Source organism: Oncorhynchus masou, chromosome 15 (genome assembly GCF_036934945.1).
Source record: "Oncorhynchus masou masou isolate Uvic2021 chromosome 15, UVic_Omas_1.1, whole genome shotgun sequence".
NCBI lineage: Eukaryota > Metazoa > Chordata > Actinopteri > Salmoniformes > Salmonidae > Oncorhynchus > Oncorhynchus masou.
The window spans coordinates 7,303,082-7,321,136 of record NC_088226.1 but is presented as its reverse complement, the minus strand read 5'-3'; the positions used below and the strand labels follow the sequence as shown (position 1 = coordinate 7,321,136).

Sequence of the window (18,055 nt, the reverse complement as noted above, 5' to 3'; positions counted from 1 at the left end):
AAGCTCCCGACGAACAGTTCTTGTGCTGACATTGTTTCCAGAGGCAGTTTGGAACGATGTAGTGAGTGTTGCAACCGAGAACAGACCATTTTTACACATTAGGCGCTTCAACACTCTGTGGTCCCATTCTGTGAGCTTGTGTGGCCTACCACTTCGCGGCTGAGCCGTTGTTGCTCCTAGACATTTCACTTCACAATAACAGCACTTACAGTTGACCTGGGCAGCTCTAGCATTGCAGAATTTTAACAAACTGACTTGTTGGAAAGGTGGCATCCGTTGACGGTGCCATGTCGAAAATCACTGAGCTCTTCAGTAAGGCCATTCTATTGCCAATGTTTGTGTATGGAGATTGCATGGCTGTGTGCTCAATTTTATACACCTGTCAGCAACGGGTGTGGCTGAAATATCCAAATCAACAAATTGTGTCATTGTTTTCTTGAGTCATGTAAACTTTAATGTAACAATATTGTCGGCACTGTGCTTTACAGCAATTTCAACTAATTCAGTTTTCTGCCACCAGGTCGCACTGTTTCATTATAGATCATGTACATGTTAGGGTTATGGCAGAGATGTTAGATTTACTAGTCAGTCTGTCACTAGTTATGTCATGGTATGGTTTCTATTTCACATAGGCTATTTCACTTTATTTACTGTGCACAATAAGGAGTTATAGACACGTCTATATTATTTATTACAGTATTTTTAGATAGTAATGAGAATATGTGCAACACATTTTTTTTATATGTACTGTGGATGCTATGACATTGTAATAGCATGTATTTATTGCAAAATTCCTAAAATATTGAATAGTTTGTGCATTTAAAGTAAATAACCTGTAAATTACATTCCTTAAATGTTGTACTCTTCCTCAAAGAGGCTGAGATATGCAGGAGAAAAGCCCAATAATTGACTTGTTATGCCGCAAAGTTGAGTGACTCAGAATGACACTTCAGAGGTGTTACTCTCACCGTCTCTGCCTTTACTGTTCTGTACCTCACATATATGATTCCATTATATCACTAATAAAAATATCATATCTTCCTGTGTGTGACTGATTTGGTTTCAGGTGCTTTGAGGTTGCGAGAGTGTTTCAGAGCCGGTAACTGCATGTGTGAGTGTGAATATTGAACGTGCAGCAGATAGTGTTTGAGAGATGGTCACTGTCTGTGGTCATCAGATGTGAGTTGCTGTGTTGCACCTGGAATAGTTGTTTTGTTCATTAATTGTCTCATGAGTCTGGGAGTAAAGAGAGAATCAGGGTAACCATCACTGTGCTCTTCTCTGCTGCTGGCCTGTCACACCCAGGGGCTTTCTGACATAACTGGGTTCCACAGCACAGAGACTGAAAAGGCACTGGCCATTCACTGTGACATTTTGCTCCACATACAGTATGTGTATTTCAATGGCATTCAATTGTCCATCTGATTCCAAGTGTTTTTCAACTGTACCAAAGGAGGTTGGTGTCACCTTAATTGGGGAGGACAGGCTCGTGGTAAGGACTCAAGCAGAATGAGTGGAATGGTATCAAATATATTAAATAGGTGGTTTCCATGTGTTTGATGCCATTCCATTTGCTGTCCAGCCATTATTATGAGTCGTCCTCCCCTCAGCAGCCTCCACTGATCTGTACCCATGAAATTAACGCTAACAAAAACTATCTGGATGATTACAGAGAGAATTAACCATTATGGCCTATGTATACCATAATCATAATGCAATGGGGATTTCTTATTAGGACATGTTGGTATAAAAATGTTTAGGGAGTGATAAGCCCTTGAATCATGGTGGCCCATGCTATCTTATGTTGAACAATGGGTGTGAGAAAGGGTCTTTCTGGTAAGGAAGGGTACCAGTGTGTTCCAATGCAAAGTCTTGGTGACCACTGCAGTGAACCAATAGCCAGCCTACATGGTCCTGTCCAATCCACAGCTGAAAGACAGTCGCTGGCACAGCGTGATTTCTTCTCTCAGAGGAAGCTCATGGGTTCAATACAGGGACTGCAAAATGCCAGTGGTCACCAAGATTGAGCCCAACTCTGAGTCAATAGACAGAAATGTCACATAAAATGATGTCGCATCATCACTGTCTGATCGTCAATGTGATAAAGATGAATAGAAAATATAAACAGATTCCATGCAATTTGGAAGCAAGTAAATTTCTGGCCAATGAACTGTAATTTCTCCTATCTCCGGTTATTGAGCCAATTGTTTACAAGATCTTGCACATCACATATTGACCTGGGAACTGGGAACTGAGACATAATCGACAGTAACTTGATACATTGAAGATCATTATTTAGCTGTTGTACATTAGATCATCCAGGTGTGAGATTCTTTTCAGAATAAAAATACTGTTCAAATTGATCAAGAAAAGGTTGCAGAAATGCATGGAATGTGATGGAGGAAAGGGCCTCAACTCTCATCAACTCTTCCTCAACCCTAAGTCAGATAACTTCTATGGAATTGTGTTTTCTTTTACAGCTCTATCAACCAGTACTGATTCAATCTCCCATTGTCACACTTCAACAGTTTTCTAATCCTCCACTAATGAATTAAATTAAACCAGCCACAGTCACAGGTCAATGGAGATGCAGTCGAAAGACAGGCAGCAACATGCATGGTTGGAAAGGCCATCTCTTGCAACTTGTGTACACCTATGCTTCCTAGGCAAATTTGTGAAACCACATGATTCAAATGCCCTTCATATATAATTGAGATGCCATTATGAACCTATACTTAATTTCTTTAATGTCACTAAATGCACAGTACTTAAGTTATTACTGGATTAATGTTGTAAAGCATATGAATTTGATATGATGTTGACTTACATTCTAACACCTCTATTGTTAACTGAAACCACCTCACCTCAGCATGCTCTCTCTGACACCATGCTTTCTCTCTGACACCATGCTTTCAGCCTTCATTTCTACATTTCTCAATAACAACAACATTACATTGAAAGGCAAGGTGACATGTTGCTAGGGAACAAAACTGTGAAGAGTGGCTGCATCCAGTTGGAGCAGGACGCATGTTATTAAGGCATGCTGGGTTATTCTTCTGGCCCTCTGTGAGAGGCCTGAGATATTCCTCCACTCCACCAACAGCTTCCAGTGGGCAGCCTCCTGATCCCCCCAATGTGCCACCTCTCTCCATATCTGACATGCACACTGAGATCTCTTCTTTAGTTTCACTGGTGTAAATGTCAAAATCATTTGTCAAGGGAACAAAATACATACAGCAGGGGAGCATACAGCCCTGATTATGGGGTTGTATTTACAAGGAATTGATTTGTCTGAACCTGCTTTGAGCTTTTCGGTCATAACAACTCACAACCAGAGGGGAAGTCCAGGTGGGGAGAGGAGGGCAGGAGGAAGAAAGAAAAAGAAAAATGTGTTTGCCAGAAATGGTCCCTAATTGGTGAGGCGTGTTATCTTCTGTGCAGGGATTGTTTGTCTCGGCCCACGCCGCATATGAGAACGAGCTCGCTGAGAATCAGCAGCTTCCAATTAGGGTGGGTTGGAAGTAATGTGTCTGAATTCTCTCTGTGCAGCTGCTTGATTGTATGCTTTTTTGGCCTGCAAATGAAATGCAGTGAGGTGTCTTCACTGACGCAGAGTCTGGTAATTTGAAACCGGCTGTGCCTCGCTCTCAGCTGTCAGGTAAATGCCACAGAAATGATTGAGTCTTCAAGTATCTTCAATCCACAACAATATCTTGCAAAACAATAACTACATCTAAAGCACCCATATCATTAGGTCCAGTAAACCAAACTCTTGAACAGCTACTGTATTGTCAATTGACAGTTTTCCATTCTGAAGCAGTGTGTATTATTATTTGTTAGGATCAACTTTCCTTTGCAGATGGTCCCCGAGAGGTGGACTTGCTATGGAGTGAAGGATTTCAGAGAAAGAAAAAGCCAGTGGATCACAATCCATCTCCCCCTGAGTCCCTTGGATGAGTCATCTGTGTGCGCAGCACAGGGGGGCTGAGGTGAGGAGGAACGTGCTCTGGGGCGAAAATACAAACAGTTGGTTCTCACTAGTGTAGAGCAACACCATCGCTCCCATCATGGGCTGTTGTCATGACAGTTGCACACGCATGTGGCAGAATGCTCTTTGTAATAGGTTAGATGTTAAAGCCAAAACCCCACGCATCACATTTGCTTTGTGGTGACAGTTTAATAACGCTCCTGTCACAGGAGGTTGGTGGCACCTTAACGGGGGAGAACGGGCTCGTGGTACTAACTGGAGCTGGATCAGTGGAATCGTATCAAATATATCAAACACATGGTTTCCATTTGCTCCGTTCCGGCCATTATTATGAGCCGTCCTCCTCTCAGCAGCCTCCACTGGCTCCTGTGTCTTTGTTTCCCATGCTCTCGACACCCACCCATGTCTCTGAGATGTGAGTGTGGAAGAGAAGGAAGAAAACTGCCTGATTATCACACTCATTTGATAACACAAAGCATTTGTTAGCGCAGTGATTCATAGAGATGAGAGTATGGAAAGCACAAGATTCAATTAAGGTAAAGATGTACATGATCTTGAAATAAATCAATTTAGCTCCTTATAACCAGCTTACAATATCCTTGCACAAGCTTTTACCTGGCTTGGTGGTAAAACAGTCCAGATTTAAACAGTTATTTAATAAAAATGGTTTAAGAATGGAGAATAAACCTACATTGCAACTCTTTAATTAGACAAGCACGCTAAAACCGATACAATATGTACAACCAGAAGTTCTGACATTCTAAGCCACAAAACATAATAACAAGTAGCCTAATCACAATCAACTCCCATGGCCATTAGGATCATAAATGTGAAAATACATGTTCCGTTTTCCACCCAGATAATGTGCTACCAGTCAGTTTGCATTAAACCATTGTAGAGAATTAAACAAACATACAGAGCATTGTGAATGAGCTGTTACATTGAGCAGACTGCGCTCATTGATAGATGTCAGGTTAAAGAGTGTTTTGTAATAGAATAAGCAGCAGACAGTGTATTTCAAGGCATATTATCTCATTCAAAGGGGAGAAATTCTGAGTTCCATTATGCTTGGAAAGTTGTCCTTGATACTCTTGAGATATTTGTCAAAGCCACGTTCACAGTACATGGTTTCACTATCACACATTTACCTCTGTCACAAAGAATTACAAGTATTGCAAATTGGCAACAGCAATTCCCGTCAGACCAATCAGCGTAATAGAAGATAATGGGGAACAAAAAAAGCAAAACATAGCATTTGAAACTGAAATTGAAACAATATTACAATTGTGAAAGCAGAATGTAATTCTTGTGACTTCCCCAGGAATCTGACACAGCTAATGACAGGGTAGGTACCACAGTAAAGCAGCTAGTCCAGAGGGGAGATACCAAGGAGCCAAATGACAGAGAAGAGGATCTATTTTGGCTCCTTTTTACACCTGGCATGGAAGCCAAGCAAGCAGTGGCCTTTAGCAAGGTTAAGCAGTGTCGTAGTTAGTCGTGACCATGTGAAATGTCACCAAGAGAAAGAGTGAGGTTTGCTAGTCATAGCTGTGTAGACAATGCCCATGGGAATGAAGTGTCAAGCTCTAATGCATTAAATGATAATTGTAGTCATAGCAACACATAACTGTCTAATTACTTTAATTGGACAGGGTACATTTGAATAAGATAATTGCTATTAAACTGGTACTCAATGACTCTCCCGCTGCAGAGCTTTTAAACGTTGTTACTCACTGTTTCAAATCACATTACAGGTTTTACAGAGAGCTTTCCTCATTTGTAGATCCCAAATATACACCAACCATCCAAGGGTGGCCAGATAGAAAATTTTGGTCAGCTCCTGGAAATGACTACAGATAAAAAGAATGTATCAGAATGGAAATGTTGTCATTTTCACTCTGTCCAAAGGATAGTACCTCAGGGTGGCGCAGTGTTTAAGGATGCTGTACTGCAGCGCCTGCTGTGCCACCAGAGACTCTGGGTTCGCGCCCAGGCTCTGTCGTAACCGGCCGCGACCGGGAGGTCTGGGCAACGCACAATTGGCCTAGCGTCGTCCGGGTTACGGAGGGTTTGGCCGGAAGGGATATCCTTGTCTCATTGCGCACCAGCGACCATGGTGATGAAGAAGATATGTGTTGATTTATGGACTTGGCTGAGTCAAGTAGGCCTTTATCAGGAAATGATCAGCAAGGTCGTTCCACGAAAAGAGTGCCTTTCGCATCCCTTTGATATTATAAGTAGAAATTGTTCACCAATGTTGAATTTTAAAAGCCTGTTATATCAAAATTCTAAAATTATGATTTTTTATATAAATAAAGACATAGAAAAGTGCAAAAAATTGGCACTTTGACATGTCCCTCCATGCACAATCTGTGACTTATTTGAAGATTTTCATGGGGCGGCAGGTAGACTAGTGGTTAGAGCGTTGGGCCAGTAACCAAGGTGAAAAGCTGTCATTCTGCCCCTGAACAAGGCAGTTATTCCACTAGTATAGGCCATCATTGTAAATGAGATTTTGTCCTTAACTGACTTGCCTAGTTAAATAAAAGGCTAAATTAAAAAGACAAAAAACAACCCCTAAAATTCATCATCATTGTAAAGCCCTAGTTATTTTGTTGCTTTGACAAAGTAATTTCTGAAGATTGTTATTTATTAGTGATTAATTTACATCTGTCCCTAATTTTAAAGTCAACCCTGTTACGTGAACTGAACTCTCGTTTCAATATGAAGTTGTAAATGTGCTCTTTATGACAGAATGCCCAAAAAAATTGAAATTAAAGTTGTTTTGTTTTTTTACCAAAATGCACTAAATTGGTGCAATGACCCAGCAATAGATTAATTGATGGGAACTCAGTCCCAACCGTCACTGTACATATGTTTAGGGTTATAGTCGAAGTATGAGAGCACTGTCTGCCCACTCAACACAAATGACCCCTTCCAGAAATCAACAACGTGTCTCAGTCTCTCCTCAGGGCAGGGAGTCTACATGACAGAGCATGTGAAGCCGCAGCACTCCTTCAGAAGGGTAAGACCGGTTTTGGTGACGAAGGGAGTGGACGATGTCTGCTGGGCTTTGGAGGTCATCCTTCGGTCCTCTGTGATGTCTGGGGAAAAAAGAGACATCATTATCATCCTCATTGTTAATGTTATCATATTTTTACTTGGTTCATTCAATGCATCTTGGACTAACTGCACAAAAGGAATCTTCATATTAGAGCCTTGATTAACAGCACTATGGTAGCACATTTGCACATACCTTTTTTCTTCAAGGTCTTGGGGAATTTAGACTGCAAGAAATCAGCCATTTCTTTGTCCTCCTCTCTCTCCCTGTTGAAGGAGATTTAGTTAACAAAAAGGTAAAATCTTCCTATATCTTTCACAGCCACTGTTGCCATAAAACACAGTCATACACAAGCATGCACACAAAAATAAATAAATAACCAACTGGATAGTAACAAAGAGGTATACACGAACAGCTCCGACATTTGTTCATATGTGTGGATGGTGTGAATTCACTTTAACAATATATCATTCTCTCTTCATGATTTTCTACTGTCAACACCACTTCACTGTAAATTATTAAGTATCTGCTTCCCACGTATCCCCCACCTTTCCGAGAGCTGTCAAGTGTCACTCAGACTTGTAGTCAGAGAAGCAGGGATGCCTGACATGCAAGATAGCTAATTTAGCACTGTAAACAAATGCAATGTGGAAGGGGCTTGCTTCCTCTGTGTGACTCACTGTCATTTACACTAAATATACACTGAGCAACACAACACTCAGCACAGCCTCTAGAGAGAATACAATACCCAATAAACTACAGAAGTGAAAAATACCCTTTTAAATTCACCTCAACAGATCGATCGCATGGGTTTAATTCACATTGACATGGAAGAATGTTCCCCAACTGGCTCAGATACAGTATGACTCAGAGGTGGCAACAACTGAGTCACCAATATTAACTGGTCACTAGATGCTACTTCGGCAACATGGATAGTTACAGTAGCCCTTGCCTTTAAGAACATGGCCCAACCCTCCTTGCCTTTAAGAACATGGCCACACTCACCTGAGCCTCTCAAACTCCACGTCATCCACCAGGAAGTCCCTGGTTTCCACCAGCTTGTGGATCTGCTGCAGCAACTCCTCCTCCCTCTGTCGGTCCTCGTTGGATTTGTCTGTGTCTGGAGTCATACAGACAGTATAGTCATGGAGTGGTCATACAGCAGTCACAGACAGTTCATATAGTAATCATAGATGTTAGGAATCATTAAGCATTCATACAGCTCCAGTTCAAGATTAAGAACCAGGCAAATTAATCTTAGGCTGATGGATCAATAACCACCAGATGACTGTGCATGGTGTTCCTGTGATAATACTGAGAAAGTGGATAGCATTACCACTGGATCTAACCTACCAAATGTGAGATAAACCAGAGAGAGGCTGGGGCTGAAACATTGAAATGATAAGCTGAGATAATGAGGACGTTGTGCTCCAAATCTTCTGCTTGTTTGTCCTGCAAATCTTTTATTATTGGCTTTCATAGAGCACTACCTGGACCATAAGCCCTTTTGATGCAGATATTCCCTCATTTTCTGGCACAACGAGTGAGTGCTCTCTATATTGTGAATTGAACACCTCACACACAAAAAAGATGCCATCTAGAAACCAACAGGGTTTTTTGGCTGTCCCCATAGGAGAAACCTTTGGTTCCAGATAGAACCCTTTTGGGTTCCATTTAGAACCCTTTCCACAGAGGGTTCTACCTGGAACCAAACAGTGATCTCCTTGGAACCAAAAAGGGATCTCCGATGAAGACAGCTGAAGAACCCTTTTGGAACCCTTTTCCCCTAAGAGTGTATGGCAGCCCTTTTCCCCTAAGAGTGTATGGCAGCCCTTTTCCCCTAAGAGTGAACCCTTTTCCCCTAAGAGTGTATGGTGGTCTACCTGAAACAGACACCAGCTTCTGAAGCTCTTGTTTCAGCCGTGTGATTTCCTTGCAAAGCTGAATGTCGTCCATCCTGAGGAAAAAAACAATGGAGGAATCTATTTCATTCTCAATCATAAACCACATTGATATACTTCAAAGGCAATCTCTCTTCACAGCCGTTTAGTATGACCCAGGGGAAGAGAACCCAGGACGAGGTGAGAATCGGATCCTGTCACGTAGACTGTCAGTACAGGGGCTGTTCTTCTCCCTGTACCACACTTAGTCTGACACTCAGGAATCAATCCTAATTGCTCTTATTGCCAGAACAACTGAATCCCATACAGAATGCTTCCATACAGAGGACGGAGAGATTGTGGTCTTAAAGATACAATCATGCTGGCTCCAGTGTTGAGTGGTCTCTCTGAAGACACTGTGGCTTGCATGTATAGCCCCACGCTAGGGCTATACAGACAGTCACTACAGTCAGACAGATCCTGCTGGGCAGTAATAAGGGTTGTGACATAGAGGACCTTCTGATGCGATCACCCTTCCCCTGGGACCACAATATGACGGACAACCCTGCAGGTGTCCGGTCTACTGAGGCATAACTTTTCTCAAGCTCTCAGCTTCTGCAATAACTCCTCTATTAGAACGTGGTCAATATAACAACAGTGAATTATAGCAATTAAAAAATAATTGCTGCAGAGTAAAACAACAAAAAAACTGACAGGCAGGGCTACTCTACATGAGTGTAAAGATAATGACTTATTTAAAAATAACATTTGGTGACTCCACAAGCGATTCGAACACAGTACATTTACATGGCCAAATACATAGTAGAATGTAACGCTATAGAATATAAGCGATTTCCCATTTCAGCTTGGTAAACATAGACATGATAACAATAACCATATTAGCCTATCCTACAGACAGAAACCACTTGAGTGGAAATGGCGAACTAAATTAGCTTTCTCCTCTTCTCAGGTGGACTGAAATGATTGTTGGCTGAGGGTTTATTAGCTGAATTAACTCGGATGCCACAGGGCCTCTGAGAATGAGTCACTCCCCATCCATCTGAGCTGCAGCTGCATCATATCTCATTTCATTCATTGACTCAGGTAGGGAGGTTTAAGTAAACAATACTGGACAGACACTGAGGCTCTGGATAACTGGGCTTTTCCGTCAGACAATAAGAGGAAAATGAACTCCTAGATAAACATGCCCCAAGCCCTTTAAACACAGGAAATGTGTTATTATTTTCAAGCCACTTCATAGGAGTGACCCATACAGTACCTGCATCACAGCTTATTTGCATGGAAATTGTGTACGTGCTTTAATATGGATTCCCTTTGTGTTGCCCTGTCATTGTGTCTGAAGCTGCATCCCGACATTACACGTTCACAATAAAGCACCTTGTGGTGCCTACAACATTAAAGAATACACACTGAACTGCATACACCTAATGCACTGCATGCAAATGAGAGTTCTCATTTAATTCCATATGTAAACCATGTCATGTTTGTTTTTAATTTCACTTCCACCTACGTAGATAAGGAAACAAGCTACTTTACACATCAGAAACCTAGCAGTAATTACTTTTCCACATGAACAAAGGTACATTGCTTGTTATTATGCTATCACTGTTCAGTTTCTCTCTGTTACAGCTGTGGTCAGCCTTGAAAAGACCTTGAGCTCTGCAGCGACTGGCGTCAATATGCTCCTGTCCCTGGAGATGAAAGACGAGGAATCACAGATACAGTAAGAAGTGAGAAAAGCTCTCTGTGCCGCTGTGCTCATCTACTTAATGGTGAGCGGAAGTGCGGTTGTTTACCAGGCCAATAGTGATTATTGTTAGTGTAGAGCAGGGTTAATGTTCAGTAATCATACTGATTCTCACAGAAATCCAATAGAATGTTTTACTTTGATTAAAGGGATTCTTATATGTAAGCTCCAACCCAGAAAGGTCTTGAGGAGCAATAGTGAGAATGTAGCCTACTGTACGCATCGGTGCACATCTCCCCAGAAACTGGACCTCCCCATACCCAGCATCATTATCTTTTCTCTGAGTCTCTCCCCTCTTTCCCCTGCACATGTCACAATAATGAAGAAGAAACATTACAGCCAAGGGGATCGGACAGAGAGGAGTATAAAACTGTTTGTTTTTAGAACAAAGTCCATGTGCAGTGTTGAGACAAGTGTGCGGGCTGAGCTGGTAGACTAATAGGACAGCAGGCCAAGCGCTGCTGTCCTCTACACAGTATTCGCCTTCATTAACAATCACGAGGTGCTGTCATATGTGGAGCGTCACCAAGTCCGAGGGGATCAACTCTAATGAGCCCTGTGAAAACCTGCTACAGTTCAACCACAACCCATTCCACAAGGAGCCAGGGCATGGATGTTGTGAGACTGAAAAGGCCCAACATGTGTATCCTGTTCTTCTACCTCATACTACATTTACATTACATTTAAGTCATTTAGCAGACGCTCTTATCCAGAAACTGAGTGTTGGTGTGATTGGATAGTTATTTTTAAAAAATGCTCACATGTATCTTAGTTCTGATTCCCTCCGTACTAGAACATCACGTATCCGCTCGATTCTGAAAAGCTCCCCTTCAATGTGATCTATTGTGATGGTGGAGTCCGCCATTGAGACAATGTCTTCCTCTGCTGGAAGAGAAACAAGAAAACAAAGATACACTATATATACAAATGTATGTGGACACCCCTACAAATTAGTGGATTCAGATATTTCAGACACACCCACTGCTGACAGGTGTATAAAATCGAGCACACAGCCATACAATGTCCATAGACAAACATTGGCAGTAGAATGAACTGTACCGAAGAGCTCAGTGACTTACCACGTGGCACCGTCATAGGATGCCACTTTTCCAACAAGTCAGTTCGTGAGCATCCGCACACAAGCCTAAGATCACCATGTGCAATGCCATGCATCGGCTGGAGTGGTGTAAAGCTCGCTGCCATTGGAATCTGGAGCAGCGGAAACGAGTTCTCTGAATTGATGAATCACTCTTCACCATCTGGCAGTCTGACGGACAAATCTGGGTTTGGCAGATGCCAGGAGAATGCTACCTGCCCCAATGCATAGTGCCAACTGTAAATTTTGGTGGAGGAGGAATAATTGTCTGGGGCTGTTTTTCATTAGTAGAAAGAGGAGGAAGGGAAGCGCTTCTAAGGTACACAATGGTACATTTTGGTAGATAGAAGGTGCTCTTTGGCAAAAGGGGTAAATTGGTCATCAAAAAAAAAGGAATGAAAGGCACTCTTCATATAATTAATTAAAATGCCTTTATTAGTATGGCATGTTCAATAGAAACAGTTTTTTTTTTTTTTTAACCGAAGCGTTTGGGCAGCATGGCCTTCGCCAGGGAGTACAAAAAAGGAATAGAATGTCCTCTTTTGAACAGCTTTTCCAATTAGCCCTAATTGGAAGAGGGAGTGGTTACAAAATTGATTGGACAACACCTAGTAAGCAATACTATACACATTAAAAGGTGAAATACTGTAGCTAAGTTATAAAAATACAACTCCAAGCTAGAAGTATCAGAAACTGTGGAGTACAGCAAGGAAAACATTCATTTTTTGGACCTCGACAAGGTTGTTTGCACACATCAATCTTTAGGAAGCCTACAGATGGGCATACCATTCTGAGGGCAGATAGCTTTCACCCCAGAAGGCTAAAAGAGAATATTCCATATGGCCAATTCCAAAGAGTCCGCAGAATTTCTGATCAGGAAACAGACTACAGTGTCAAATCTGCTGAATTGGAGGATCGCTTCTTGAATCGGGACTACAGCGTTCAGGTCCTGAAAGATGCCGCTATAAGGGCTGGATTACATGACAGAGAGAACTAGTTGTGAAGGGGAGAGCCTCGTGATACATCAGAGAGAGAGAGTTTTTTGTTACAAAATACAGCACTGAAGCAGAGAACATTAAAAGAATCATTAAAAATAATTGGGGAATCATCCAAAGTGATAGGCTTCTACGCCAAGTCTTTCCTGAGCCACCAGTCATAAGCTTTCAGAGATGTCCGACCCTAAATGACAAATTAGTCCACAGTTATCTTCCGGGTGACTCAAAAAACTTGGCTTGACCACAAACCCAAGGGCTCTTTTAAATGTAACCATTGCAACCATTGCAGTAATATTGTACAGAAGAAGTATTTTGTTGACACAGCTTCCATACTGGAGTATTACGTCAAGCATTTCATTAACTGTAAAACCACTCATGTCATCTATAGATTGGAATGTCCACAGTGCAAGGTGTTCTACATTGGAACAGACAAAGAGACACCTTCAAGACCACTTAGCGGAACACAAGTACGCCATACGGGTAGGTAATGTAGACTACCCCATGGCAAGGCACTACAAGTCCCTACACCATGGCATCCCTACCTCCCTACAAGCTATGGCTATTGATCATATTCTGGCCTCTATTAGAAAAGGGGACCATCTTAAACAGTTAAACCAAAGGGAAAGTCTTTGGATTTACAAACTACAGGCCACTAAGTACCCTGGTTTAAATGAAGATATGGATTTACAAACTACAGGCCACTAAGTACCCTGGTTTAAATGAAGATATGGATTTACAAACTACAGGCCACTAAGTACCCTGGTTTAAATGAAGATATGGATTTACAAACTACAGGCCACTTCCTGGTTTAAATGAAGATATGGATTTACAAACTACAGGCCAGTGGACCCTGGTTTAAATGAAGATATGGATTTACAAACTACAGGCCACTAAGTACCCTGGTTTAAATGAAGATATGGATTTACAAACTACAGGCCACTAAGTACCCTGGTTTAAATGAAGATATGGATTTACAAATACAGGCCACTAAGTACCCTGGTTTAAATGAAGATATGGATTTACAAACTACAGGCCACTAAGTACCCTGGTTTAAATGAAGAATGGATTTACAAACTACAGGCCACTAAGTACCCTGGTTTAAATGAAGATATGGATTTACAAACTACAGGCCACTAAGTACCCTGGTTTAAATGAAGATATGGATTTACAAACTACAGGCCACTAAGTACCCTGGTTTAAATGAAGATTGGATTTACAAACTACAGGCCACTAAGTACCCTGGTTTAAATGAAGATATGGATTTACAAACTACAGGCCACTAAGTACCCTGGTTTAAATGAAGATATGGATTTACAAACTACAGGCCACTAAGTATCCTGGTTTAAATGAAGATATGGATTTACAAACTACAGACCACTAAGTACCCTGGTTTAAATGAAGATATGGATTTACAAACTACAGGCCACTAAGTACCCTGGTTTAAATGAAGATATGGATTTCTCCCCCTTCCTGTAGGGTTGTGATTGGTCCATTTCCTGTCATCCAGTGGACATTTTGCTTAATTTGCCCTCAGCTATGGTTAGACTGTTGTTGTTCATGTTTTGTTGTTCTCGTGTACAATGGAATATATTGCTTTCTTATTCTTGACACTTCTCCCACTCATATTTAAGGTTAGAACTATGCTCATGTGGCTGAATGGAAGCAAGTCCCTGCAGCAGTGTTCTAACATATAGTGGAAAGCCATCCAAGAAGAGTTGAGCAAAGGGGGGACCAACTCCATATTAATGCCCATGGTTTTGGAATGAGATGTTTGACCAGCAGGTGTCCACATACTTTTGGCCATGTAGTGTATTAGCAAGTTATTCTACTGCTACATTGACATAGTACTGTGCATCAGCACGAAAATGGGAACAAATGACTGCTTATTCTGCTCGGGCCACCTATCCCAGCACAACATGATCGTGTCATAGATGAGAGGCCAGAACAGAACTCCTGTCTTTTCAAGTTAAGTTTCATTTGTCACATTCACAAGTACAGTGACATGCTTAACCTGCAAGCCCTACCCAACAGTAAAGTATTCAACATCAAAATAGTATAACTCAGAAAAAAATAAAACATGAGAAAAAAATAAATGAGCTATATACAGGGTCAGCACCAAATGTACAGGGTTACTGGAGTATTGAGGTAAATATGTAAATGTAGACAGGAATTAGGAAAAGTAACTGGTACCTGGATAAATAATAATAAACAATAACAAAAATGCCAGTATGGCAGCAACATAAGTGGTGGGTGTGTGTCTTCAGCCTGCCTTAATTATAGCATGTGTGCAGCACGCTTCCTGGGTTTCCTTCCCCAGTGGGACAGCATGGAGGGAACGTGCCTTTCTGAGTGGCACACTGCCAGGCTGGGCAGAGACTCAGTGGTGCGAAGACTGGCATGGCATGACGGCAGCTCTCGCTAAACAGTTGACTTCAGGATATTGATACATGCCTGAGTTTCATGAACAATGAGAAATAATCTCAGACAATGAGAAAGAAGACAGAATCAGTGACAATTAAAGTAGGAAAGAGATGCTGAGCACCCATGAACTAGTACATTTCTAGAATTTATAATGAACTGGTTAAGGTCATCAGTTGAGGAGACTCGTGCAACCATTAACATTTCCTAATTTTTCAGTGGTGCCAGGAGGGGGCCGGTCAGTTTCATTGGTCATAGTCTGAAGCGCTGTGATTGCTACCGTGAGGAGATCCTAGTTTACCAAGATGATATGACACACAGAATATAATCATCTCCATGATAGTCATCTCAACCTGCAGTGGCTTAGAACTGTCAAACACTATACATATGTAAACAAGGCATAACCAACTGGTACATGGACGTATATTGGGCAACTACAACAATAAATCTTTTGGAATTAGGACTAGTTTACAATAACTGATAATCATGTAGATTCCTCTTCATTTGGTCTAGAAATGTTCCATCCTACAACAGACAATGGGTTGGATAATTGGAATAAACCATCCATTGCTCAGTGTAACTCTCTACAGACTTGCGCTACACTGGCTGGGGATGAGTGAAAGAATTGAACATGATGGCGAGGGGAATTTGAGGCAACTTGATGACAAATGACTCGGATCTCAGTTTTGGATTAAAGGCTGAATGTCCTTCTTTAGTCTATTGTTACAGAGGTGCTTTTCTGATCCAATGCTATTGTGTTCTTAACAGTTTAATGAGGCAACTCAAGACACCTCCCATAGTGAACTGCCCTGACGAGTCAACAACTCACTGACCACCAGCCGCCCAGTTAGACTCCTCAACACTGTGTAATCCTGCAGCCCACAGAAAGCCCAGTAATGCACCACTGCTGTTAATCCTGCAGAATCCTCACAAACCAACAGTGCTGCAAATGGCTCTTAATTACTTCACCTTGTCAGAAAAGACAACATTAGGTAAAAACAGAGGCCAAATCGGATAACAAGGCTAATGCCATTAAAAAACACACACATCATCATTAGCGTTTTAGCAGCTCCTGCTATTTATTTTTTTTTTTTTAGGATACCAGTCCACTATACTGAGCCCCTCTGCATACAAAAAAAAAAACTAAGAAGAAGTTTTAAAAAACGACTTCTTCAACCTCAGCTCAAACACCCTCGATTTTCCTAATTTTGCCTACTAATTCCAAGCAAGTTCGCTCTATAGGTCGCCTTGCCGCCCCCAGCCTTCAGATGTCATTTTAAAGTGTACTCTCCTGCCTTCTGCAGTGCACACCCACTACCGGATTGCGTAAAGATCCTGTGAACGTTCGCTCTGTTCTATGCCTTGTTGCACCAAGTTCTCTTTTCAGAAAATAATTCTCACTCTCAGATCTAATCTATCTATCTTTCAATACGAGTCTTCCCGTCCTGGCTTTTACTCCTAAATACAGTAACATTATCAATGTTCATGTAATGATTCTACTGGTACAGAAGAAGAAAACAGACATTACACAAGAATATCAGATCGCTACTCCATTCCACTCACCCATGAGTGTCCTTAACCCAGTCAAGTGTTGTTCATTTTATGATCAGCACATGGACCAGAGTAACATCGAGCCTTATAGCCATGAAGAATATGACAACACTTTGATGTAATCGGAATTACTGCAAGTATTCAATATATAGGTGGAGCTCAGTTTGAGTATCATATAAATCTCCATAAAGTCTCCAAATCACAAAACATATTGGATTTTTGTAAAGAAAATAAGACTAAAACGTTAGGATTTCAGCATCACGTTCTATCAAACTCAATTGTTCCTCATGCAAAACAAACTCACAGTAGAATAGATTAAAAAAGGCAGCCCGCATATATACTACTTTCTATGCCATGTACTGTATATAATTAAGCATTTTGCAAAGGCTCACCCTTCTTATCGGGTTTTCGATCCAATTTTGTTCGTTCCAAAGACCCATATTGTTTGGAGGATTTTCGCCCCTTTTCCATTTCTTCGGTTTGAACGACTTCAGGCTTGATAATGATAAATCAGTAGCATATAAATACCCTTAGCCTACTTTAGGCTATTTGAAAATGAAATTACACGGCGCAGCCTATTTATTTACGTAGCCACAACGAAACACCATCACCACGTGGAGAATACATGTTGAACGTCGGCTGTGTATTTGCAGAATAGTGTGATTTCATCACCACGGACACAGCTCGAGTCAAATGACTGAAGTATAACGTGAAGCGCCACCTTGTGACTTGCAAAGGTAATGTTTGGAATGGGATTAATATTCTACCACCTCAACATTTTTTAAGAATGAATAACATTCACATGTGATATCAACTTCCACCAGTCATTTTCCATCATGCCTGATTGAGTTAATGCAGGAGCTGACATGATTTCATCCTGCAGGGCCCTTGAGGACTGACTGCTGAGGGAGCAGAGGAATAGGATGCTGTATAGGAAGCGTCATCCGTGTTCACTCAATGGGGCTGTCAGCCAGCTCTGTCTGGTCTGGCGAGACTGGGTTGGCAGCAGGCGCTGCCTCTGGCCAGTAGGTGGAAGCACTCCAAACCCAGGGCAGAGTCACTTACCATATAAACTGATCCAGCAACTGTGTACACACAGGGACTTCAGACTAAAGTCCTCAGTAAAGAGCAGTATCCTATAGGCCTACAGTACACAGACAGATACAAATATAAAAGAGTTCAGTCAATTTCATGAGGTGACAATTCACCCGCCCCCACCCAATTTTTTTAATAAAAAAAAAAATCTCAGGTCAGGATAGTGCGTGAATAAGTCAACAATATGAGGTGGACGTAAACAG

The 18,055-nt window shown here is 41.5% G+C and overlaps 1 protein-coding gene across 2 annotated transcripts; it reads right to left on the bottom strand.

Moving 5' to 3' along the window:
• Positions 1-4,676: 4,676 nt before the first annotated feature.
• Positions 4,677-17,426, bottom strand: LOC135555444 (bMERB domain-containing protein 1-like). 2 transcript variants are annotated; one of them, XM_064987880.1, is made up of 6 exons: positions 17,150-17,426; positions 11,459-11,579; positions 8,933-9,006; positions 8,055-8,169; positions 7,245-7,315; positions 4,677-7,092 (listed from the first exon to the last, which is right to left on the bottom strand). In XM_064987880.1, exons 1-6 carry the CDS (start codon positions 17,226-17,228, stop codon positions 6,971-6,973), a joined length of 582 nt encoding a protein of 193 aa, XP_064843952.1. In that variant the 5' UTR covers positions 17,229-17,426; the 3' UTR covers positions 4,677-6,970. The 2 variants fall into 2 exon arrangements, with proteins under 2 accessions (XP_064843952.1, XP_064843951.1); XM_064987879.1 differs by having other exon boundaries at positions 11,459-11,582; positions 17,150-17,425.
• Between the last annotated feature and the right edge of the window lie 629 nt (positions 17,427-18,055).

Excerpts from the sequence above, each read along its gene's own strand:
- LOC135555444 (XM_064987879.1), bottom strand. The coding sequence starts at position 17,228 with ATGGAAAAGGGGCGAAAATCCTCCAAACAATATGGGTCTTTGGAACGA. Across the intron at positions 9,007-11,458 it reads GAATCAGAACTAAGATACAT|GATGGACGACATTCAGCTTT; the intron begins GTGAGCATTTTT and ends TTTTTTCCTCAG. Across the intron at positions 8,170-8,932 it reads GAAGCTGGTGTCTGTTTCAG|ACACAGACAAATCCAACGAG; the intron begins GTAGACCACCAT and ends GTATGACTCCAG.